The sequence below is a fragment of the Pundamilia nyererei genome, unplaced genomic scaffold (assembly GCF_000239375.1).
Source record: "Pundamilia nyererei isolate P.nyererei 1_Seehausen unplaced genomic scaffold, PunNye1.0 scaffold00286, whole genome shotgun sequence".
In the NCBI taxonomy this organism is placed as follows: Eukaryota; Metazoa; Chordata; class Actinopteri; order Cichliformes; family Cichlidae; genus Pundamilia; species Pundamilia nyererei.
The window spans coordinates 438,224-463,752 of NW_005187687.1; the positions used below are offsets into that span (position 1 = coordinate 438,224).

General features: G+C 40.1%; 2 protein-coding genes across 7 annotated transcripts in view; both read right to left on the reverse strand.

The window, feature by feature from the left end:
• The window catches only part of fryb (furry homolog b (Drosophila)), a 55,976-nt gene extending 32,095 nt beyond the window's left edge, over positions 1 to 23,881 (reverse strand). For 2 of the 6 annotated variants that reach the window (XM_013915310.1, XM_013915309.1), the window contains exons 1-7: positions 15,257 to 16,073; positions 3,342 to 3,535; positions 2,383 to 2,436; positions 2,122 to 2,261; positions 1,646 to 1,736; positions 1,408 to 1,487; positions 1,198 to 1,278 (exon numbers count right to left, since the gene is read on the reverse strand). In XM_013915310.1, coding sequence (XP_013770764.1) covers positions 1,198 to 1,278; positions 1,408 to 1,487; positions 1,646 to 1,736; positions 2,122 to 2,261; positions 2,383 to 2,436; positions 3,342 to 3,535; positions 15,257 to 15,503 — 887 coding nt within the window. In that variant the 5' untranslated portion in view covers positions 15,504 to 16,073. Of the gene's footprint in view, positions 1 to 1,197; positions 1,279 to 1,407; positions 1,488 to 1,645; positions 1,737 to 2,121; positions 2,262 to 2,382; positions 2,437 to 3,341; positions 3,536 to 7,692; positions 8,106 to 15,256; positions 16,074 to 23,727 lie in introns of those variants that run through there. The other 4 variants (XM_013915314.1, XM_013915312.1, XM_013915313.1 and 1 more) reach the window with 3 other exon arrangements.
• Positions 21,556 to 25,529, reverse strand: part of rxfp2a (relaxin family peptide receptor 2a) — a 45,319-nt gene continuing 41,345 nt past the window's right edge. Inside the window, exon 20 of the mRNA XM_013915307.1 lies at positions 21,556 to 21,624. Coding sequence (XP_013770761.1) covers positions 21,556 to 21,624 — 69 coding nt within the window. The remainder of the gene's footprint in view (positions 21,625 to 25,529) is intronic.

Here is a 25,529-nt window from a genome sequence, read left to right on the forward strand (position 1 = left end):
CCCTTTTAAAAACACATGCACATGGGTATCTGCTTTTTTGCATATGTACCAACCAGCCAGATAGATTCTACCAACAGTACAACAGTGCTCCACAAGCCTATATTTAGAAAGGCGCTGGAGGGGCAATGTGCAGTAGGTGAAATAGTTATTAGCCTTGTTCTACGTGCAGAGAGTTTAAATAAAGCACATATAAACACTGTTATCATTAACTAAACTGAAAAGAGTGTGTACTCAAATTTGTCATAGTCCTGTGTGTGCAGAATGCAGTGCAAATAAATAACAGAAAGGTGATTCAGAATGCTACTTGATTAGTGTAAGAACACAAGACAGTTTTTCTCCCTTTGCTCAATTAGATCTCATACTTGGTCGATAACTTTGTTCCATTAAGTTTGTGGATTTTTGGGGTTATTATCTTTGTGTGTGTGTGTTTGTGTGTGACAGTTTGTGAGCTGCCATGTGTAACTGTATTACATAGTAATAACTCAGTAAAATTAGATTTTTTATTTCTTTTTTTTATCCTTCATCGCACATGACATTACGTGACACAGTTGGAGGACCCTTATCATTACCCTTATGCACACAAACACACATTCAGACTTGAGGAACACAGCTATTACTACACTATGTTCTTTACTTGTGCTGAAGTCGGAGAGACGGCATTTGTAATCTCTGATTTCACTGAAAATTGGGTCAAAAAGAGGGCAGATAGCAACTGTTGCCACATATTAAATTTTTAACCCAGACAAACAGGCCCACAGCTGTAACACGACCTGGATTCTACTTCAAATTAAAGACAAAAAATACTTTTTTTTCTCTCTGTTGTATTTCTACTCTATGACCACACATCCTTAGTCAGCAGTTTTTAAAGACTGACGAGACAAGCTGGACTTTCTTTTTATTGTGAGTTCCACAACCCCACTCACTGTAGACATCTGGGAAAACAATAACACTGTGAAATATTAAGATTTCTCGTACCCACTTCAGCTGTTACATTTTGAAAACACTGGCCTCAATATCAAGCACTCGCTTTCAGTTTTCATTGAGCTTTGGCTCTGTACATGTTGGGTCTTCAGGGAGATTTATTTCTGAATAAAAAAGTACTGGCAACAGCTACAATTACATGAGAGACACAAACATTTATTGCATGCAGCTACACAAATATGCATACAGTGTAAGCAGTAATTAATTCAACAATACCTCGACTGAGCAACGACTCCCACTACTTCAGCATAGAGGTCAGCTACTATGTGCATGTTGCCTGTGTTAGGCCCCAGATACCTAAAAATTAAACATTAACATGAATATTATCAATCAAGTGCACTAGTTAGTTTTTACGAATTTGAAAACTAAAATGCATTTAATGCATTCTTTTGTATCAATATAATTTTTATAGGTCGTCTGTCTTACCCTTCCTTGTATTTGAAGTGCTTGAAGGCCAGGTTAACGACTTCTTGGATGAGTCCATCCAAAAGAGGATGGAGGGGGATCTGCAGTAAAATGTAATTTTATTACATTTACTTTGTCACTTAAACACATACGAGCTATTCTGGAAGGACAATAATAATATGCATTATTATCAGTGCTTCTCCTTTAAACATTTAAAAGACATTATGCCAAACAGATCAGACTGCAAAATGTGCCCCACCTGCTTTAAAACTTCAATAAGCACCAGTGAAAAGATGAAATCTATCGCCAGATCCCTCCGCTCCAATAAGTAGTCCTTCTGTTGCTCATCACTGAGAAAGACAGACATAAGACGATATTAGTACACTTACAATAACGGTGTCTGTTCTGTTAGGCCCAGGTGCACAGAGCTGTGAAGGTCACTTTTGACTGCGCTATGTAATGCATTAATGTTGCCGGGTCTTCAAAGTTGTCATATTTTGGTTTCTACCTCAAATTCTATGTCTATGTTATATTAATGAGTAAGCGCGACATTCACACCTATGTTTGGACAATGACTGACCATCACTCTAATCATCCTCATCTAAATTTCAGGCTGGTTTGGGAATATTTGAGCCTACATTGCTTGAAATAAATCATTTTAAAAGGAAGGTATTTCACGATCCAGTTCATGTGTTCATGTGCACAAACAGCTCCAATATTTTAATCTTCTCTCACTTTTTTGACTTGGTGTTGGCCCGGGGTCGATATTCATGGGATTCGTCCTCCAGGCCATTTTGCCTCTTGTACCAGTCGAACAGAGTCTTCAGGATGGATGGCAGGCAGTACTCAGCAAGAGAACTCATAGAGTTAATCAGCTGGACATGACAGGAAGAAGAGACGGAGCCAAGAGACAAAGAGAAAGGATGGCAAAAAGGTTAGTCCTGTTCAAAATATGTGACAGTGTATATAGTATGTGTCCACATGAGACACACACACCTGGTCAAACTGTGGGTCTTCTCCTCTCTGCAGAGATTTGTTTAGTGGCTTCTCCTGCCAGATAAGAACAGACAGAGGTGGAAAACACTCATGTTAGTCTACTAGCTATAGTAAATATTTTGCTTTGAATTTCAAGGAAAAGAAATTCAGTTCAGTTTCCTGACAGAACAAAATGGTCATTGTGTCCAAAAAGAGAGCGAGTGAGACTCATAAATCACTAGGTCAGAAGGTCAAAGCTAATAGTCGCATTTATTAAATGTAACAAAAAGTGAAGAAGTTTACTTTGTCAAACAGACAAAAAGGTGAGATGAGAGGTTCAATATTCTGGCTCAGACATATTAGAAAAAACCTTGGGTTAAATGTGTATTTGATCGCTGACTCTGGAGTGTGCGTGGGTTTCCAAGGTAAAATACAATCCACTAAACACAGCGATAAAGAGAAGGCATTCCCTGATTTACTGCTTTGTCCATTTATTGCTTGGCTGAATTTTTTTTTTTTTTGCCTTTCCCATTTGTTTTTTTAGCCGTCAGAATTGATGTCTGAACGCCAACAGAGATACCCAACGGATTTACTTTGCCAAATGGATCGTCACGGCTTTGTTGTTTTGTTCCATTTGATCGACCTTTGTTGTTATTATTTATTTTATTTTATTTTCAGTTGTTACAGACAGGACAGACATGGCTGGGGGATAGGAAAGGGAGAAATAAAGATGAAGGAACAGAAAAGGATTTCAAATTCATTTCAATTCAAAAGGATTTTCTGGATAGTTAAAAAAGGTTGGAAACTGTGGATTGCATAAAAATGTCGAGCCAATATACACTGTCATCCAAAGTTCCGATGACTAACATAATGAAATAAGAGGGCCAAAATGCGTGTTTATGATGCTGTAACACAGACAGAAGTGGACTAAGCGTCATGGAGAGAAAAAAAAAAGAACGAATCGAAGCTCGGTCACTCACCAGTGGTTCAGCCATGATGATACGGATCTTGCGTTCAGAGAGCAAGGTGAAGTTGGCAAATAAGCTTTTTAGGACAAACTCGCCCGGCTTGCTCTCTGGGTCCACGTTGACAGGCGCCATGACGACGGGGCCCTTCCTCTCACCCAAGGGACCGCTGGCAGGTGGGATGGATGGCTTCAGCCCCACTGGAGAAGCTGATGACATATAAGACAGGCCAGTTAGTCTGAAGTACTCTGACTCTGTGGGTCACCCCTGAGTTACAGTAAATACTTCTGTGCCCCCAGCGTGCACACATTTTTTTATCAGCGTTACTGCTAACTGGAGCATATTTAATGCTAAAGGTTTTTGAACTACAGATCTCATCATTTTTGGGCCTTCAGCCTGTTTTTGCTTTCTGAACCATGACAAACAGCGCTGAATATGCATTAGAAGTTCATATTTGCAATGCTCTCATGGTTGATGATTCTCACAAAATCATCTTCTTGAGCATAAATTGTATTCAAACTAATAAAAACCACATCTGTGTGTTCAAATTTCGACTGAGTTATGGCTCGGCGATGGACACCGATTCTGGCAATCCTTACACGATCCTCCCTGCTTTGCATTCACGCAGCTGAGTGCTATCTCCTGTGGTAATAAATCTCATACTCGGATAAATAAACAGAATGAAACATTTGCAGGTTTGATTCCCAGAATATGCCGGAGGAAAAAAAATGTGTAAAGTACTTCCCCAACCCCCCAAACAAAACAAAGCAATAATTACCACAACATTTCCCAGATGTGTCTAGTGTGCTTGCATTAAGAACGATGCCAGATCAAACTGACCTTTCATGACCATGTGACCTGACCTCACAGGAAAGGTGAGATGTAAATACTAACTCATGGACATGACAGGCCCCTTGAGTTAAACCTGAGCACTCAGGCTTTGCAAACAGGTGTTCATATGAATGCGCAAGCCTTTACGCTTACCAAGGCCCTTGATGAAGCTGATCACACTAGCCCTGCTCCATTTCGTTGGCACCTCCATGGTGCAGACAGCCTTACAAGGACACAGTGGGTGAAATGGGAAAAAAAAAACGGTGGGATTTTACAGGCTGTGAAATACAGCAGCCATGATTAAAAACAAAAGCAATTCCTTGCAAGAGGTTAAAGTCACAGAGGACCTTTGTCTACTCCACCATTGTCAAAAATGCTACAGAAGTCCCTTTGATGTAAAGCTTTGACACCCGGTCGGTTTAACCAAAGCTAAAAGTGTAAATCTCCATCCTTATGAAAATAAACGACAGAAAAAGCGAAACACACGAGCCTGAGGTCAAAAAGAAAACTGTCATGACAGCAGCACTACAGCTCTATCCCACATTCAGTCCAAATCAAACAGAGTGATGAGCTGCAGCCACACACTGGAGGAGCCATAGCCAGAGCAAATCCGCCCAAGTGAAGATGCCTCGATGCTTCAGAGCCAGGAGAGCTCCAGTTGAAAGTTGAAGAGGAGGTGCAGAAGTGTCTTCTTAAAATAAAAGTAGACAACCAACAACCATTTATTCTGTCATAAGGGCAATCTACCAACAGGGATCAAAAAACCTTTCCAGTGTCCTGCTCCAGGAGAGGTTTGAGTAGATTAGAGGCTGCGTAGGGCCTCGTGCTCGAGAGCTACATGAGCCTACAGGTCAGCTATCAGTTTCTACTTTTGCTTCTGCTCCGCCTCCGACCTGCCAACACTGCTCTGCACAACAATTCCTGTGACCTTGAATTCTTTGAAGCCCTTTGGAAAGAAGTATTGAAATTAAGTGCTTCTTTGAAAATGGTTAAGGGCTGTCCTTAAGTAGCCAATAGCAGTTAAGTAAAGTCTGCCCTTTGTGGAGATCTGACCAGAAGAGTTAGGCTGGAATTTCAACACTGCTCCGAGAGCAAGCCGAGGGGCGGAGGGAGGTGCTATATATAGACTGCTGGCGGTCACTCTCTTACATACCCACCACTCCCACTGACCCCTACTCATACACAATTGCAGACACATGAGCACAAAGACATAATATACAGAAACACACACACTCACACACAATAGAAGGTGGTCTCAAACTGAGATAATCTATTACAACTGCTCAGTGAAACACAGTGGTGTACAAGCTTGTGTTTGAGAGTCGAAAGTCGTGGCGGCCCAGGAAAGCTGCGGTGGAGCACTTCCTGTGATCATCTGTAGACCATTTGTATGACTCAGCAATGAAGGGAGTAATTCAGCAGAATTCTACCATGTCCAGTCAATACAAGCCTGCCTTGGTTTAATTACATTTACAATAAATTCCAAATTTTATTTGAGAAAAATGTATTTAAAAATGTGCGAGCAAGAACGAGACAAAGGACGAAAGGGACTGAAATGGCAAAGAGACGAAGAGGAAGAGGAATAAAAAGCAGAATTGACAATAACAACACTGTTTTTCCTTGAGCCACAATTCCACTGAAGGAAATTTCACTGCCGTTTTGATGCTGGATGGAGACAGCAACACATTTTAAAACCCTGACTTGGACTGTGGGCATCAAGTCTTAAAAATAATCAGCAGATTATCTGATAAAAATAGACCAAGTGGAGAGAATTTACATCTGGTGTTTACCTCCAACCATCATGTCATACTAGCAGACAAGCACCCTGGCAGGATGAGTCATGAATAACACGCATTATGAGACAGGGTGACTGCATACACATCTTGATGCATCAACAATGCAGCTGTCACACAGAAATCCTAATATGGACGTTTAAATTAAGGTTAGCATTTAATACCTTTAAGTTTTTCTGGGCTTGTGAAAAGACATATCAGTTGTGCACATGCTTGCACAGTCTGAGGGCAGTTTAATATGGACTGTGATGAATCACTTGTAAAAGCACAGACAACAACACAAACACACACTGACTCAACTCACCAAGACCAAGAAGAGCTAAACCTGTATGCTGGTAGAGAAGGTACCTGATAGATAAAGGTATTCTGGAGTTTTTATTGTGTTATTCTTGGTCATTTTTGAACTAACCCTTAGTTGTGTAGTTATGAGAGGTTTAAGTTTGAATGAATATCAACAGCAGTGCAAATCTTAGCCACTGTAATCCAAAATACTGCCGTGTTGTTGTGAACATTACAGGTGAAAGAATTTAGAAATGTTTTTAAGGATGTAATTTTAAAAAAGGATTAAAACTAAAGCCGAAGTAGTTGACATTACGCGCATGACTATTTCAAAGCGATGGCAGGAGATGATGAGGTCAGCTATTTGTCTAGTGATTTCACTCCACAGCAACTTAAAAGTTAAAACACCAACCTAAGTTGGAGCTAAAAGCCTGATTCTTGGCTTTTAAGTCTTCTGATTGCTATCGATATCATGACCTTGAGCCAAACAAAACCAACATGTCTGCGTCTGGTCTACAGCTGTGACAAGTGAGGAAACACGTCTGTTTCTGCAGTGATTTCATTTTCTATTACATCACCAATAGCTCAAGGGGAACCATCGACACGGCCAGTGAAATTCCTCCTTAACCACTGCACCGACGTAACCCCTGCTGTCAGTAACCTTCAAAGCACACCTGACACATGAGCTGTGCGAAAGGCAAGAAATTCTCATGGAATCTAGAGACTTCTCAAAGAGGCACACATAAACAAACTGAAGACTGCCACAAGAAGTGATCAGCCAGTACAGGAAAATCACTGCAGCACAACAACAACAAAGCCTTATTTTTGCATTCTCTACAAGGTAAACTACAGGCTGCACGCAGATGAGTCCAAATGGGGCGATAATACAGCGATGTGTTCTGACTACTGTAATGTCTCAGATTTGTAAAGTACAGTATGTCCCAGTGAAAACAGTCGAGAGAGATGCTGCCAGTGACGGACTGCCTCACAGCGACCTACAGTGGCTTTACCTTCTGTTTTGTAAACAGATATTTTGAGTCTTCTGGACCGCACATAATAATATCACATGTAAACAGACAGCTTTGTTTTGTTTTTATTTATTGACAAATTCTGATTGACTTTAGAATTTCTGTAAAAGGCTCAAAGTCAAATAGTGACACTTTTTTTCTGTTAAGTAATGTTATGTATAGAAAACTGCTGAGAAGCCAGATTTACCCTCATTCTCTGGAGCTCTTGCTCAACTACTTGTCTTCCATTATTACGTTACGTAATATTGCCAAATGTTGACAGTGTCGATCACATTGTGTGCCGTCCGTTTGTCCCTGAACTCCAAACGTAAACACAAATAAGCATAGTCTGCACACTGCAGGATCCATTAATGATGAGTTGAGGGCAGACTGTATCACACATTTGTTGGGCACAGCAGCAAGCAACAACAACAGTGATCTGTTAGCTGTACTCACTGCCTCCAAAGGACTTCAGCAGAGACTTGAGGCTGATGTCAAAGAAGCCCGAATCCTGCTGGCTGGTCGCCATGGCTGCAGAGGCTATGTCGCCACGGTGACAGACAGCAGAGCGGGGACAGGACGGCAGGATGAGGCGTTGCAGACGGAGCAAGTAAGAGAAAGAGGAGAGCGCTCCGACAGGAATAAGGCTCGGAGAAAGGGGGAGAAGGATGCGGGTGGGCAGCGAGCGATGCGGATGTTGCGGCTGTCTACTGCTGAGTGTGTGTGTTTGTTTGCATGTGTGCACGAGGAAGAGTGTGTGTATGCCAGAGAGAAAGAGAAATAGTGTCTCTCAGGCTTGCCTGAGCTCTGTGTTGCTATCTTGCTGGCTAACACCCCCCATCCCCTCTCTGTTTTGCTCTCTCAGGACAGTGATACACAGATGTTGGTAGACGCAAGCAGCCAATCCTCTTAGAGGGAAGACAGAGAAAGAGTGCGGGGGGGAGGGGGGGGGCAAACACGCACACGCACACACACCAGCTAGTGCTACATAGAGGGTATGCTGAAAATAGAGGGCGATAAACTGGGAAGGTGAAAACTAGTGAGTGAGTGACAATGAAAAGGCAGTTTTCATACCGCTGTAGCTATAATGGAGCAGACTAACAGCACTTATGTTTCTATTGTTTTCCTGCTCTGTTTCATATTATGCTGAGTGAGCATGCCGTCAGCCTGCACTGACCAATAAGAGCCAAGAGTAGCAGTGATAGGCAGGCTGAGCCAGCAAATTGCCAGAAACAACTGGTCAGTGCAGCACCACCTCAGGTATCACACACAGATTTTAACTGGCTTCTGACTTTGTGTGGTGTAGAGCATGCTAGATTTTATATAAATATGGATGGAGATCAGCTGGGGATGAAAAAAATCTCCTTCAGCAACTATTATGTATCCAGAAGGGGCCAGACAGCCAATATATTAATTCAGCGTTCCTACAGAACAGACTGTAAATCATTCCCAACACCAAAAGTCAATAAAAATAGTTTAGCAGCTGATTTCTGTACTTAAATCCCCCAGAACATTTATTATAGCTCTATTATGTAGAAAAAACCCCACTTTTTTCCCCCTCAATCTTTTCACTCAAATATTAAGTTAATTTTGAAAAGGGTTTTAAAACAATATTCCCATTCTAAAATGCCATGTCACAATCTCATTGGCAAGGAATCTTACGTCCTTTGATTATTGATTTTCCATAAATACAAGTGAAAAGCAGCAATTTTTAGTCAGTTTGTTCACAGTCTTCAAACGTTCGACCAGATACATTTGGAAATATTTGGAAACCTTTTCAGAGTAACTGTGCACAGATTCCAACATGTATCCAAGAAAATACCAACAAAGAAAAAAGGATTACGCCGCCTCTCCTTCCTGGTGTGGCCAGCCAATTTCCCCAGATGGCGCCTTATTCATTCAAAGGGCATTAGAGGAAAGAAGGAAAGGAAAGGAGAACTACAACCTACCAAACAAAATTAAACACCTTGAAGAAGAGAAGCTTCAACTCCAGGAGAAGTGAACACAAATAGAAGCACAAAATAGACACCTTGAAGAAAGACAACAACGCCAGCCTGACATAAACATTATTAATGAGGGCTGGGGAATAATGTTTGGTCAAGCACGAGAGCAGATTGCATTCCTGATTAAAGAGAACAAGAAAAAGAGTGCCGAAGTAAAAGAGATATCTGCCCAGCTTCAAGACAGGAACGCTACTATTGAGGTGATGCAGTGGGATCTCCGAGACATGGGCCAAAAAAATCAGGAGCGCCAAGCAAAACTTGATGAAGCGCTGGAAAAATTTAAAGAAATCCTCCAAGAAAAGGAGGAAGAAGACAAAAAGCAGAGAGAAATGCAGTGCAAACTCAAAGGCATGGAGGAACAATACCAAATGCTCAAGGTAAAGCTTGATGAAACAGAATTCAAAAATAAAATGCTTCTTCAGGTAGAAGAGGAACCGAAAGAACAACAGAAACAAGAAAAACTTATTCTCCAGGACCTTGAGAGGAAAAATGTACAAATGCAAGAATTTTGTAATGAAATGAAGGAAAAATCAACTGAACTGGAAGGAGAAAATGAAAAAGTGGAAAAGCTATGCTCGGAGATGCAGCGTAGTATCAGTGGAATTGCAAGAAATAACTCAGAGCTCATTAATGGGATCTTGTTGAACTTCAACAACTTGAGGCGCCAGAACAGTGAAATGCAGGCGGAAAAGCAACAACAAGAGAAAATACAAGAAGACCTGCAGCATACGCTTAAAGAAATCCAGAGAAGAAATGAGCACTTAGAACACCTGCACAACAACGCACAAGAGAGAAATAGAGACATGCTTAAGGCAAATCTAACACAGGAGGCATCAGCTAAAGAACTGAAAGAAAAGCTTGGAGAAACACAAGCAACATTAGAAGAAGTGAAGCAAAATGCAGAAACAATTGATGAGTTGACGGCCCTCATCCTGGCCCTCCCGACCCTGTGTTCTCAAATGAACACAGGGTAGAGAGATGATAATAAAATGATAACAATAAACACAATTGGCTACATTTTACATGTGTCAGATCAATGTCTTCATTTAAGAATAATTCATCTTAAGTATAAAAACAAGAAATGGGCAATAGTGTGTTTTTGTGTATAGTATGCATACTTTTCTTGTTGTATCCAAATCCCAGAAGGAAGAAGAAGACAAAAAATAAACTAAAATAAAACTAAAATATATTTCTCTTTCTTTAAATGGATATTTTTAGCACCATTCAATACATGTGCAAGTTACATCGGGTGCAGACATTCATGTTCCCTCCATGATTCATCATCATCTTTGTCACTAGTTGGCTTGCAGTGATTTTTTATTCATTAAATCAAGCAAAAGAGTTATTTTTTAACCTTTTTGTTACACCCTTCAGATGAATAGAGATTTTTTTTTAAATTAAATGTGTTGTTGTTGTCAGCCAGCCTAGACATTGACACTGATAATGAAGTCTGACTTATTCCTGACTTATCAGCTGGTACAACTGCTTCACACCTCTGGCAGAATTGAAATGATTCATGTGGCACATGGGAAATTAACCTGTCAATAATTTAGATGCAATGTTCATGCTTTACAAATTTGATCACGTAATTAACAGCGCGACATTTGAGTGAATGTTTTTGTGATCATTTCAGGTGCCTTGGTGCTGCTGGATATCATTTCCAGACGATAAATATTTAATGTGGTGAATGTGAGCTTGATTCTTTGTTTTTTTTGCAAACGACGAGGTATCTCTGCTGTCTTGAGTGTGTAGTGAGAAGATACAGAGTCATGGTGTGAAAAGTCAAATCGAAGCAAAGAGTTGGCTCCCTTTGCTTATCACAGCTTAAGAGATTTTAATCTGCTTTGCTTGATGAAGCATCCCTTACCTCAGCAGTGCAGCTGATATTTAATTTTGTCTTCCTTTAAGTAGATACACAGGCCAGTACCAACACACTGTATGTCAGGACTCTGCTAGCATCTCATAATAACCTGCCACATGTCATAGCTTTAGTTCAACTTCTAACTGAGTCTTTAGTGTACCTAAGTACAAACTAAATTCTTTCTACCTTAAAAAGCCTTTGAAAATGTCTGCCTAAGCATAAAGTTGTGGCAGTGATGTTACGGTTGGCTGAAAAAGCTTGGAAGTACAAGTGGATAATTAGGGTCATTGTGCAATTCCCTGGATGAACAGCGGAAGTGCCACAGGACATGTGAGCGGCCGAGGGAGGGAGAGCAAAAAAATGAGAGTGAGAGGAAGAGTAAAGAGTGTATAGGATACAGTATTATGCAAAGCTTGGCAGCTCACAGGAGAGCTGCCAAGCATGGATGGCCTGGTTCATATTAACAGACAATTACAGTTTAATCCCACAGGAGGAGAAATATATCAAAGAAGCACTGAAAGCCTATTCCTGTCTGCAACGTCTGTTGTCCCATCACGGTGCTGGGCCTGACAGAATAAGCAAATCACAATTTTGTCTGTTAACCTGCATACAAGCCAATCAAGCCCAACTGACAATCATTAGATATGAAGCAATTTTCAAAATGTTCTCCTGAAACTTTCAAAACATCCTGTGTATAACAACCACTTGACTGCTGGTGCACCAAGTGCTGTACTGATGAGATGGCAGCTAAATCATATTTAAAAGTCTGCACTCTTATCTTTCTCATCCAGTCTTGCTCGTGAGACTGCATGAAAATGTTTGCATGTTTGTTTGTTGACCCACCTTAGGTTAAACAGTTACATGTGCCGGCTGCTGGTGGTGGTGGGACTACATATGGGAAATTTGAATTGTTATGCACTGCCGTTTGACTCTTTCTGCTCTGACTGATGTAAATGAAGTCTGCAGAGTGTTCGCCGGAGCACAGCGCAGATGCACAATAGGACAATCAATAAAATTTCAGGACTTACAACAGGGAAAGGGGGCATATTTCCCATTGGGTTACAATGACACACATATGGAGCCTATAAGAAAGAGAGAAAAAATCATGGACATAGAGATGAACACACCCCTATGGAGCGGCTGAGATTCCTCACATTCTGAGCAGGGGCCCGGGCATGCCAGCTGTTGGAATGTGACTCCTTTACTCACACAGACAAACACACATGAACACACACACATATATATACACAGGGTACTTATACATGTGAAGCGTAAATTAAGATTTCATTTATACTTGGTCTACAAGTATAATGAGTCACCAATTAATTTTTATTGTATTTATACGTCTGTTTATAAGTCTAACATAATAACCTGACCTTTTGTGGTGCAATGAATGAGTGATACAATCAATAAGCATGAGGCTGCTCAGCATCAGATAATGCAAACCTGTTGTTCTGAAAATGTGGCAGTTATAAGATGGTTATAAAACAATACATTAGCGAGGAGGTGTGAGGACGTTATCCACATCAAGGTATGCTACCTTTGAGCCTCGGAAACATTGAGCCACTGCACACTTCTACAAAGCTTAGCCCAAAAGACTCCACTGCTAATGATGGTTGCTAACTAGGGGGCCACTCCATCTAAACAATCAAAGGTGGAGCTTAAATCATGTGCAGTGTGTAAACCAGCAACGCTAAACAGACTATCTGCAAGATAAGTAGCTGAGTCATCTCCATTAATGGTACTCATTCTAAATCAAAACCGTTTACAAGCTTCAGATTGAACTAATGCTATCAACAGAATGTGAAGAAACAACACCACCCTTTCAGCTTTTGAAAGTACGAAGGGGCCTTTTGTGGAAAACCATTCTGTATCATGAGATGGTGGAGCATGTCAACCCTGCCCTGAGTAGAAGAGAAGAAGAAAATCATGTGTGGAGTTACATATATTCTAGTCAGACAGCAAACAGTGGCTAATGAGAGACAGAAGCCAAGCTCAGAAGTGATAAGAGAAGGGAAGCAAACAAGAGTAAACTCCAGAACAGCTTTCACTGCTGGGGCTTTTATTTTTTATTTTTTTATTGTTTTGCTTTTAAAGTAAAGGAATAAATGATGATGATGATGATGATGAGCTGACGTCATCTCTTCTAGACTGGAAAGATCAGAGCTGTTCATGCCAATATTTGCCATGTGTCAACTATCTAATATGACAGTGAAAATGTTTCAACCAGAAAAGTGGTAACTGAGTGGCTGTCACAGGGAGGGTGGAGACAGTCTTACACTACATGAATATAACACTTCCCACTTGCTGAGTGGCACAGAATGGGTACAGAGGTGTAAATAGCTGCCCTCCACATCAGCACAAACACAGAGAGTGATGCAGAAAGAGGCGATTTCTCACTTTCAGCATGAGGAGAAAGTTTATAACAGGCACAGAGTCACAGTCATAGTTAACCATGTGATCGTCACCGTACCTCAAAACTGAATCACTTTTTAAAAAACTTTTTTAGTATCACACTAATTTGCCAACTTTTGAGATAAATCAAGTATTTATTTTTTCTCTTAAATTAAAATTAACAGTTGTGACTTTAACAATTTACAATAACAATAGAGGGAGCGAATGGTATGTCCTTTAAACAACATCTTTGAATCAAAGACACACACTTGAAATGTAATCCCAGTGAGATTACACAATTTCATCAGTCAAACAGAGACTGTTTGATACATTGTGTCCAGCACAGACAGACATCGTTTCACTGGAGCATTATCATTCACGACCTAATGATGGAGATGTTGGAGCTGTGGATGTTTAATATTACATTTCAATCAAGGAATGAACTCCTAGCATAAATGTCTATTCATCTGTGATTGTATTACTCATTTCAGCTTCATAAATCAAACTGACACAATCACAAAAACCATAGTAAACAAGTCAACATGTGTCAGACATCTGTTAATGTGATGTGTTTTTGTCATGCTAACCGAACCAGCATAACACAGCACATGAGCACACTCTCACGCATAAACACAGATTGCAAATAAATTGCTTCAAACGACCACAGAGAGGCTGTTTGAGGCTCGGGGCTCACACAGTAGTGTGTCCTTGACACAGCTGGGTCAGATAACTCTAGTGAGAACACATTTGTGTACCATCAAAGACTAACACATGTACATTATCTCAGCAGCAGAGGCTTCTATAATCTTACATTTCACCGCATTTCTTTGACATTTGCACTCTACAAGCTCATTTATTGAGAAGTCTCAATACAGGCATGTTTGTGCAGGTGCTGCTTTGTTGCACAGACACTACCTCACACCAGAATTTCCCCTTTTCACTCTTCAACATGCACCTATGTTTCCATCTTTTTTCAAGTTCAATCAGAGACACAAAATAAGCATTCTGCTTTTCTTATCCTAAAGTGCCTTCAATTGGATCTTCCTTCAAATGCCATTCAGTATTACTTGACTTAATAAATCTAAAAACTGATACATTATTACAAAATTTAAACAATACTCTGATCCGAAGTGTACCTGTAAAGACTCCCTAAAATGTTGGAAGTGTATAGACATACAATTCACAGAGTTTAAGGTAAGCTGAGAGAGAACAAGTGGTTTGAGCAAAACAACAATCCTGAGGCCAGAAATGGCATGCCTCTTTCTGGATTCATGATCAGTGGAGTAACCTTGTGGCATTTTCTAAAGACACAGAGGGTATCAGTTTTCACAGGGTCTTCAAAACCCACAACAAATACACCTGTCGAGTCTAGTTTCCAAGTGACAACAAAGACGAGCTTTGCAGTGGTGTACATAAAGAGGCAGACGGGGTCTAAACAGGTAGCAGAAGATCTGAGTTATTTAAAATCTCAAAGCGGCTAAAAACCGCACACACCCACATTCCAGCTGGCGAGCGGAGGATCATTTTTTCAGCTGGATGTTCGACCTGTCTTTCTGCCATTTCCACCCTTAAACTTAACTCCTCAGGTCATGACAAATAAGCAATCACATTCAAACTTCCTGGGAATATTACAAAACATGTATCTCATTGCCTCCTCTCTGTGTTGACTCATCTTGTGTTCATTCACATTTGTGCTCTTCAGAAGAAGAAAACAAAAAAAACCCCAAAACACACAACATTTGTAGAGCCAGTCTCCACATACCTCTATTAATGATCCCTCTCCTCTTTCTGGACCTCAACTGGATCTTTGAAAACCTCCCTGTGAAGTCACTGGGATCAAACTTATCCACTGACAGAGAGGCAATACGGTCCAGAACGATCTCATCCTGGCCTTCACTTTGGTTTACCCCGTGATCCTGATGTTGGTTCAGACAGTGGCCATTGCAATGATCTGAAGCACTGCTTTCAGCCCCAAGGCTGGTGGTGCTTTTGACATCTTCTAGAGACATGTCTCCCCTATTTGCTCATTAGCCAGTCTCCACAGGAGCTCACCGACACCTCGTAGAATATTGTCAAAATGTGGCCCTCCTCAGAGGAAGAAAGAAAACTTTACATTGTTCCACAGAAGACTCAAAATAAAATAAAAAATCCTTGTCCCAGAGGAAGGAAAAATACTTAAAAAGGCCATTCAGTCCATTTTCACTCTTCACCTTTTTCCCCACATTTTGGTATCCAGTTTCCTTTCAGGGTTTATTCGCTTTATGTTGTGTTCATTCAATCCCGAGACAGTGAGCTCATCGCTTTGTTGTTACACAGTTCTCCTGAGAGTTCAGGTCTTCCTCTCGAGGCTTTCTCACAGTTGTTTAAGATTTTGAAAACATTTTTTTTGTAAAAAAATCGTATTTTATTTGAAAGCAGATTTTCTGTAAAACCTTTCTTCTCTTTGCGTGCCCCACTTCAAATCTCACCTGCTCTCAGAGCGTTTCTCCTTCTGTCTTTTTCAGCCCTCTGAGGCACAGCTGTGTTTCTTCACTCTCAGGTGGTGAAAAAAGGGGAGGGAGCCAATTCCAAGAACGCAGCTTGATTGGGTGGTTTGTTAAATCTGGGTGGTTCTTTTACCCCTCCACTCCCTCGCATTTTCTTCCTCTCTTTTTCCTCTCTCCTACTCACCTTCCCTCACAGAGGCATTTTTGGCAATGAGAAAAATGATTTCTTTCTTGCGTCCTCTCTCACACACCTGCTTCCTGACTCTTGTTTCATCCTTTTTTCCCTCTCGCGTAGCAGTAGAGCATTAAAGAATGGCATCTGTTTACTGCTTTGGATAGCCGGAACACTGCGTGTTGGTGTGTCAGATACCCTGCGCTCACTGGTCGAAGCTGTTTAGCCAGTTACAGTAACCTCAATTGTTAATGGTGTAGGATTCCTGAGGACAGACACACCCATTAACAAAGCTTGGAGGGGTGGGGGGTAGGGTGTTTGGGTGGGTGAAAACACAAACAGGAAGCACAGTAGCCTAAAATTATGTTTGGAACAATCAGCTGCTGATTAGTACACACATTTCAGAGACAACTGTGGGGTGTGATTGTCATGTGGTTTTAAATCTGTCAAATAAAGCCTGGCAAATGCACATTTATGTACACTCATGAAAAAAAAGAAAACAATGACAGCTATACACGGAAGTGTTACAACATTATGATATAAGTAGGCTACTGTTACTGTTGAAGGTAAAACTTCCTTGATCTAATTCTGGAAAGGGACCAGGAATTACGCCAAATGTCAAAACGCAAATGACATCCCAGCCCCTTATCCAAAAACAAATCTCACAGGGACTACACTGCACTGTTTTAGTTTAACCCTAATTATGTGGTTCTTTAATGCTAATCCAGCAATCCTAACTCACATTACTAAAAGTCTTCCTCAATATGTAAATGGAAATTTTTAAAGTCAAAGCCTCGCAAATAATGTGCAGGGTCTTTTTTCAAAACCCTTACACTTATTATTCAAGTAAATGTTCTTTATTAAAAAAGTGTAATCTTTCTTTACTCCTCACTCAATCTTCTCTCTGCAGGTAAGGTGGTAAACATCTCTTGGGAGCTCCATATCCTCCGGTGACTTCCTGCTGTGTATGCCATCGTCATGACATCAGCTTCACTTGGTGAATCATCCCGGGATTTTGCGCATGTAGGTGTGAAAACAAAACTTTCACGCCCTCCATGTAAAGACTGCAACACAGGTTTAATTAGGATGATTAAAACTCTCTCGTATGGGAAAACACTAAACCCACTTTACACATTAAACACTGTTTGCAGGTTCAGTGGAGTAGGAAACTGCATTGTGAAAAATGCTGGATAAAGCAAGATGGTGTTGTGCAGAGGGTGATGCTTTTTATACACAGGAAGTGATGTCTTTGTTGAAAATGAAAAAATATATACGTAAGGCATGTGGCTTTAGAAAGAAGTGACGTTACCACAACTCTGTAGCCCTCTTCTCATCCCTGCTTCAGGCCGTCTGCTTGAAGCTACACCGGCCACTGGCTGCTAACAGGAAATGAGAATTTTCCTTCCTTGAATTTTGTAATCTGTCTTTCTTGAATCTCCACAATCACCACAAACAAAGGAGACTTCAAATGCCATCAAGGTCAAAGGTCAAATAAATACATCACACAAGCTAGTGTCTGGAGACAAAACAAAGAGCAAGGAAATAGCTAACGGCTGGCAAACAGGCACAGTGAGGCTCGGTGCCAAAGTCAGTTAGAGAGGCGTGCCGTCCCCTAAGGCAGTACAACAGCCAACTATTAAAAACAGACTCATTCACTCTTCCTCACATGAACACACACAAACAGGAGACTTTTATTCTGTATTTAATCTTTAATTCTGACCAACCAATCAAAGAAACCCCACAGATAAAAGTATCTGTCTTTTCTGCATTTTCATTTTATCTGCATTAAGATATGTATTAGAAACAACCTGACCTGACTATTAGTATAATATTAGTTTTTTGGTCATAATTTCTGAGTTACTTAACAGCCTGCACACAAATCAGCCTGAATATGAATTATGAGATAAGCACCAGCTTCTGCCCGCAGTACAGACATGGTTTGGTGTTATGGGACAACCAAATAGACCCAAAGAGACACACACACACAAACCACAGGGTCATAGGCTAAAATAAACAGCTGCCATTCCTTAACTGTGATTCCTCCCCTGAGCGTCCCTCTGTTTTTGTTCAGTTTTATGTAGACTGTGCAGCTTTTCAACTTTAGTTATCAGCCACAACACTGCCAACAAAGAAAGAAATGTGTCCCTGCAAGTCAGAGGTGAAAGTTGAGCTGAGAAGACAAAGCGGAGCCATCCAGTCTCACATTCAACATTCAGTCTGAAATGTAGAAACTACTTCCTCCCACACAGTCTAGGTCAAAGGAGACTGCCACAACCATTTTTTTGTGGGATCTTTTATTTTAAAAATCAAAAATTGCATTTTTGCTGCTTTTTCCATGTGTTCACATCCCAGATTAACAAGATTCATAGAATTAATTATTAATCTGAGAATGATGGTCATTTTAAACCCAATTTTTTCACCTTTTTCTGCTTTGTACCTCTTAGTTTAACCTCAGCAGCCCAAAGCAACCCCCTTGTATTTCTTCTCTGATCATCCCTCCACCTACTATTTAAATTGCACCATCTGGGACCTCTGTGACAGGGGACTTTTATCTCTCTTGTCAGTCAAATACGTTGTCTTGTTAACAGTTTCCAGACTCCCCCGTACACTCAGCAAGCCGGTCGAACAAGAGAAGATAAACAAGTTTACTCCTGGTCTTAAGCAAAAAATCAAGACTAATTCAGTTCACAGTTAATGACACCTGCGCCTCACCACAAGCATCAGTCCAGATCACGGGGACATTTGCTCCCGCAAGAGCGGGACTGAGTGCATATTTTAAGTTAACACTTTTAATAAAGGAGAGTGATTTTACTTTGTGGTTAAATCAAGCACCAAATACCTTTCAGTCTTACTAAATCATTATCATCATTGATGCGTGTGACAATAAAAAAAATGAAGGTTAGCAAATTGTTTTTGTTTAAATAAAAGTTACATGTAAGAATCCTACATTCAAATTTTCCTTGTGAACAGTACAAAGGAATTAACATTTAATTAAAAGTAAGGGAATCCTTCATGATGTCACTAAATGTTAGAATTGGCTGGTTGGTGTGTGCTGAACAAAGCTGATTAAGTACAACACCTACTTTATACATGCATGCCTTCATAAAACTGGTTTAAACAGGCAAAGTAACTGACATGTTTATATTTACTGCATGTTTGGGCAGGGTTTAAGCTGAGAGTGACTTCTCAGAGTGAAAATGAAACTTTCACTTTTAGCGGCTGCATTTTCCGCATGCTTTCAAAACTACTTTGATTTTTGTTTTATAGTGTAAAGTATGAACACCACATTGTACACTGCGTACAAGGTTGTACGCAAAAGAATTGCATTCCATAAAGGTGTGTAATTATTTTTAGCCAGTGCTGGGGAAGAATAGAAGGCTAGATTATCAGACTAATAATTCATTTTTGTTGACTTAAACTCAAACATCAAACAGATTCAATTGATTAAAACAGCCTATACAAGGGAAAAGATGTGTCACGAGTTTAAAATTGATCACGTTTAAAAGTTTGCAATGCACCACTACAATTACTGTACTGTCTGCCACCCTATTGTGATATTTTGCCTCAGGTTCTCTGCAGGTCTTTTAAAATACCTTTTTCAATCACTTTCAGTCCGGTCCTTGTCTCTGACCATTTTCAGAGGATTGTCTTTCAATTGTTAAGCAACTTAACACTAATCTAAGAACCATTCAACCATAACATAAGACAGCCTGTCACAAAAAACAAAAAAATAAAACAAAACATAATATGACCCCATTTCTTTAGTTGAATCAATGAAAATTACTGACATGAAGGCAGATGTGAAGGAGCTATTATCTCAAAATGTGCCATATCTTACAAAAAGAAGTGGCGGTATATAAAAATGTATTAATAGCAGATGAACAGTATCTGAAAGTCACGTCTTTAAGGAATAGAAAACAAGCCAGATCCAGACAGGACCTGAGAGATGCATCTGGCCTTTCAGTTGACCCATCTACTGTTTGCTGTGGTCTCATCAGAAATGATCTCAGTGGAAGGGAAACAGGGAGAAATAGCCAAGGTATGTCAAACTGCACAAGAACTTGACTAACTAAAAATCAAAAACAGATCTTAACTACTTGGTTTGAACCAAGAGATCAGGAGAGCGGTACAACAGTCTAGAGGTATCAGTAAAACATAGTGGAGTCTTCTTTTTTTAGCATGACAATGATTTCAAACACACTTCTAATGCAGTAAAGGCATACCTGGAGAGAAAAACACACAAAGCAACACTATCAGCCATGGATTCGTCTCTCTACAGAGTCCAGACCTCAACATTACTGAAGCAGTGTGGGATCTTGGCAGAGAGCAGAATAAAAGGCAGCAACATCCAAAGAAGAGCTTTGAATGTGCTTCAAGAAGCCCCAAGAACTATTCCTGAAGACTACTTAGAGATATAACAAGACAGCTTGTCAAAGAGATTTCAGGCTGTGTTGAATAATAAAGGTGGTCACACCAAATATTAACTTTCAAGTTTGTTAGAAGTGTAAAAACTCTGTTTTTGCATTATATAATGTATTTGCATTATTTTTGCATGCTTCAACAAATCACTGCACCTATTTTTCATTTTCCCGATAAAATATAAAGAAATGAGGGGTGACTCAGCACTTTTTTCTCAGTATTGTAGCTGTATTGTCCACATTGGTAGTTTAACAACTGATTATCTTCCATCTTTATTTTTCTCCTGCCATTATCATGCCCAAACACCGGCTCTACAATGGTGCCCTCTTGAGCCCATTACAGAAACAAAAGCTCTGCTTACCAATAGCGTTTCTTTCTGAGGAGGTCAGGTTTGTTAGTTTGTACGTTGACAAGATTGTTTTAAACACAATTAGCTTTGCCTGCAGCTCAGAAAAGATAAAAGCAAGGACTGATGGCTTGATTTTAAAAACAAAATGACACATCAAAACATCAAATACAAAAAAATGCATCACGGCATTACATCACACTAGCCATTGAAGTGTACGTGTAAACAGACACACACACAGCAATATGTCTTTCCATATAGAGCTGTGTTATATAACAGTATCTCTGGAGTCTCCAATGTGCGGGCTAATGCATAATCAAACAGCCTCAGAGCTCCATTAAATCTACAGGCGTGAAACAACGCTCCCTCAACAATTTCCTAAAATCTTAAAACAAACACACACACACACACACACAAAACAAACAAAACACACACAAGCAAATTCAATTAATTCTTTGTTAAATCAATACATCGACACGCCGCTCAAACAGGCTTAACAGGCCATGTAAGACAAAAACTATTTAGCTGCTCTCTGAATAATATTCGGAGAACAGCACACCCATAAAATGAGCACCTGGGGCAAAACAAACAGGGAGCGTGATGGTAAGGACTGTGTGATGATGTCTTCTGTGTGTGAGTCAACTGGTGTGTCTCTGGCAGAAGAACCACGTTATGTAAGGCAGTGGGAGTGAGGTGTCTAGTGGTATCTATGGGAACAAAGAGGGTGAGGAAAGACAGAGAGCTCAGCTGACTGAGGTTCACCAGTCCAGAGTGTGAGGTCGCACTTTCTGTTGTTCACACATACACGTGTGTGTGTGTGGAGATGGCTGAGCAGTTACTTTCTGGCAGATTTACTTAAACAAATAAAGGGTGGCCATGCTCATCCACACCGTACAACCTTAATTAAGCTTCCAAAAATATATTTTGGAAACTTACAGCAGCATTATACCAGATTAGTCTCTGCCACTCATGTTAAAAGTTGTCTGGAAAAAATAAAAAAAAAGTTGTCATGAGCTCCTTAGATCTGATCTCTGTGACCTGTGAGCGGGATTGAAGGGCCTGTCGACAAATAGACGGTAAAGCTTAAAAGAACTCAGCCATTTACACTAACGTGCCAAAAAACAGAGTCTCAAGTATCATAAAAGGGGTGAAAGAAGGCTTCTCTACAAAACTTGAGAAACCCGATAATAGAGGGCCAAAAATTTTAAAATGATACTCTCACATGGATAGTGGCTGATAGCAAACTCTTTGTTTGAATAGCCAATATTCTCTACAACTAAATGCACAGAAACAAATGCCAATTCTAATTTTAAATAATAAAGTTTCTCTCAAAATGAATTTTTAATGTGGTTTGATGATGCTAAAAGGTAATAAATGCAGGGCTTTTTGCTCCACTACAGTGGTGCTGATGTATAAATCAGTCATGCTACAAAGGCACTTGAAGCCCGAGTGGGGCAGCGCATTATAAAGCACCTCCACGTATTAAACAGCAAGTACAAGAAAATTTAAATCTTAAAAAAAGTTTCAGATTCAAACAATTAAAGAAGGACTTCCTTAAATAAGCTTTGAATCTGTAAGAATAATCACTATCTGTGCAAATGCATTATGCTTATTTAAAAATGAAATCAAATTAGACTGGTGTAGAGGAAACTTATTCCAAAAACACCAGTCTGGATTTCAGGAATTGTACATCTTGAAATCCAGATTGGGAACAAACTTAAAGGGATCGAAGGAACCTCAGAGAAGCACAATACTCTGACACACATGTCAAACTGTGTGTGTGTGTGTGTGTGTGTGTGTGTGTGTGTGTGTGTGTGTGTGTGTGTGTGTTACTTGTAGCGTAAATCCATACCCAGAACAATAGAGTTAACTGGGTCACTCCTACTGCTGCTGCTGACTGGCTGTGCCAAAAAAGCTGGAGTGATGAAGAGGACTATGATTCATGAGAAAGAAAGGGAGTAAGCCTGAGATGTGTGAACAGTGTGAGCAGAACACTTCACCACAGCACAGCACAACACAACACAACAGAAGAGCACAAAACCCCTATTAAATATCAATCAGATTTCAAAACATTTAAAACAGTCAGCAGGGTACTGCTGCCTGCAATGATACATCCTCAAACACTGGCTTCCTCTCACAAAACATCCAAGCTGACTGCTTCTGGACATCTCAGCAATGGGATAATAACAACGGGAGACCACCCGACCTGGACTACACATTGATCCACAGCCCACAACTCTATACGTCTTCTCTCAATGACGAAAAACACCTCATCGGTGAGGGGTCCAAAAGGCCCAGACAGGGTATCAGACGGGCACCGGAACTGAGAGACGTGCGTGTTTTCTCTTCCAGACGTGACACACTTTTTTTTTAATGCTCCCAGATTGTAATCACTGGCAAGTAGCACTGCTGGTATTTACATTAGCTCCCTCGCTGATAGCTAAAGTGTAGCGTAGCCATCATAAAGTGTGATTTACTATGATAGTCGCTGTTTTAGATAAACACTGTTGCTTTAGCTAACCTGCCTCACAAAGCCGCTCGGCATTGTTCGTTGTGTTGGTGGCACCGAGGCAACTAAAGAAGCGAGTTTAGGTTAAGTCACATTCTCCTTTTCTTTCTTTTAATGGCCGACCACTGTAACCGGCTAAGCCTATGGCTAACTCAGCTGCTAAAGAGCTAGTAGAAGCCCCCCGTGGTAGTTAGAGCTATCGATGTTGTATTAAGAAATTGCTCGGTTGCCTTTGTGGTTGACACAGAGCCGTTAAACAGCACCGGGCACAGCACTGGCGAATCATTTAGATTAACTGTACCTTTTCTGCGTCGACCTCGGCCACTACAGGATCATTTCCTAGCACCAGTTCTTTGTTTATGTGATTCGGTGGCTTGTTTTCATCAATCCTCCTCGTCTCTCTCCTCCAGGAGTCGTGCCGCCTCAGCTGACAGCGCTACTGCTCGGGATGTGAGTGCCCCGCCCTTAGCAACCAATCGAACGCCAAGAAGCCGGTAACTGAGGCAAGACAAGCTTCCTATTGGTTAGCAGCTGTGTCCATAAACGTGTCGCTAGGGGCGCACCTTGGACCAAGGGCAGGACACCTGCTATGAAAGGATGCTGAGAACCGCAGGTGAGACCAAATCAAGAGAAGAAAAAGCCGTGGAAAACAACTCCAAAGACACGTTGTAGCAGGATAACAAGCACGTGTATGATACGTAGCTGCACAAACTAATATGGAGGTGAAACAGCTTAATTTTTGTATTGTGATTATCATTACCTTTTTTTCACCAAGAACTCCCACTGAGAACAGCATCTCGTTTACAAAAGAAACCTGGCTAAACTAGAGACCATACAACCTAACACATCTAAACAAAAATTTAAAAAAAGCTAGAAATACAACAAAATGTGCACAATCCTACACATAATGATATGAATATAAAATATGAGTGCTATTGTTATGGCTAAAAATAGTCATAACATAGAAGATTAAAGCATTAAATGACTTCTCAAAAGAAACACCCACAAGTGTCCTTCACTACATTACTTATTATGCTTTTAAATTGAATATATAAATATTACTTCATTTTTCATTTAAATTGATTAGAAATGTTATTTTTTGTATTAAAAATTTATAATTCTTTATTAATATTTATTAATACAAAAAAATCAGCAAGGAGGACAATTTGTATTACCGATAGCAAGTACCAATTCAGTTATAAGAAGTATTTTAGATGGTGCTATTAAGGAATAGAATTTGGTGCCACTGCAGATAGAGAGAAACACTTTTGACTACGGTTAGAAACTGTTAGCATGAGCCTGGATCTGTAAAAGTTATATCAGGTATAATTTGTGCTGTGAGAAGCTGTTTTTTGTTGTTTGTTTGTGTGTGTGTATGTTTAACAGCAAACTATTAAAATGTAAGGATTTGTGACCCCAGGAATAAATGTGCTGCACTGCTTCAGCTAATAGGAATCTTGAGAAAATAAACTGAAGATAGAAGGATGTTTAAATGTAGGTCTGTTTTGTAAATTATCCCATGTCCAAAGTGACAAAGTAACCATTTAGAGAAGTGTAGCTGGTAGCTATTGGTATGTGGACAGAGAGGGATACAGAGCTAAACTGGAAGTTTAGCTAGAATGGTTTTATAGAGGAAAACAATGCCAGCACTGTTTTTTGGTAATCAAGGTTTTCAGTCATGTTCATTTTATAATAGGGAAATATTCATCTCCGTGTGTATGTAAATAAACATACATAAAGTACACCACTGCTTATTTGCGCTGTCTTCCTTTCAGGTTACAGAAAGCCTTAAAGAATGACCTACTACTGCTCATACAAAAAAGCCAAAAATATATGAATGTGCTTCATGTTAGTTCATGTCTTTTTATTGTTATTTAATTTAAGAAAAACCAATATAGAGCCTGACACCAACAAACACCATCAAAAAGCACACAACTCACACCGAGAGGATGCGTACCGAATTTTATATACTAAACAAACATATGCAGATCAATACAGCATAACAGGAAATAAGGGCCTTGTTAGGATTCCATTGCTTGGCATATTAATGAGAAATGTATGCAAGTATTAAACAGCCATTTTTATTTATCTGTCCAGCTTTCC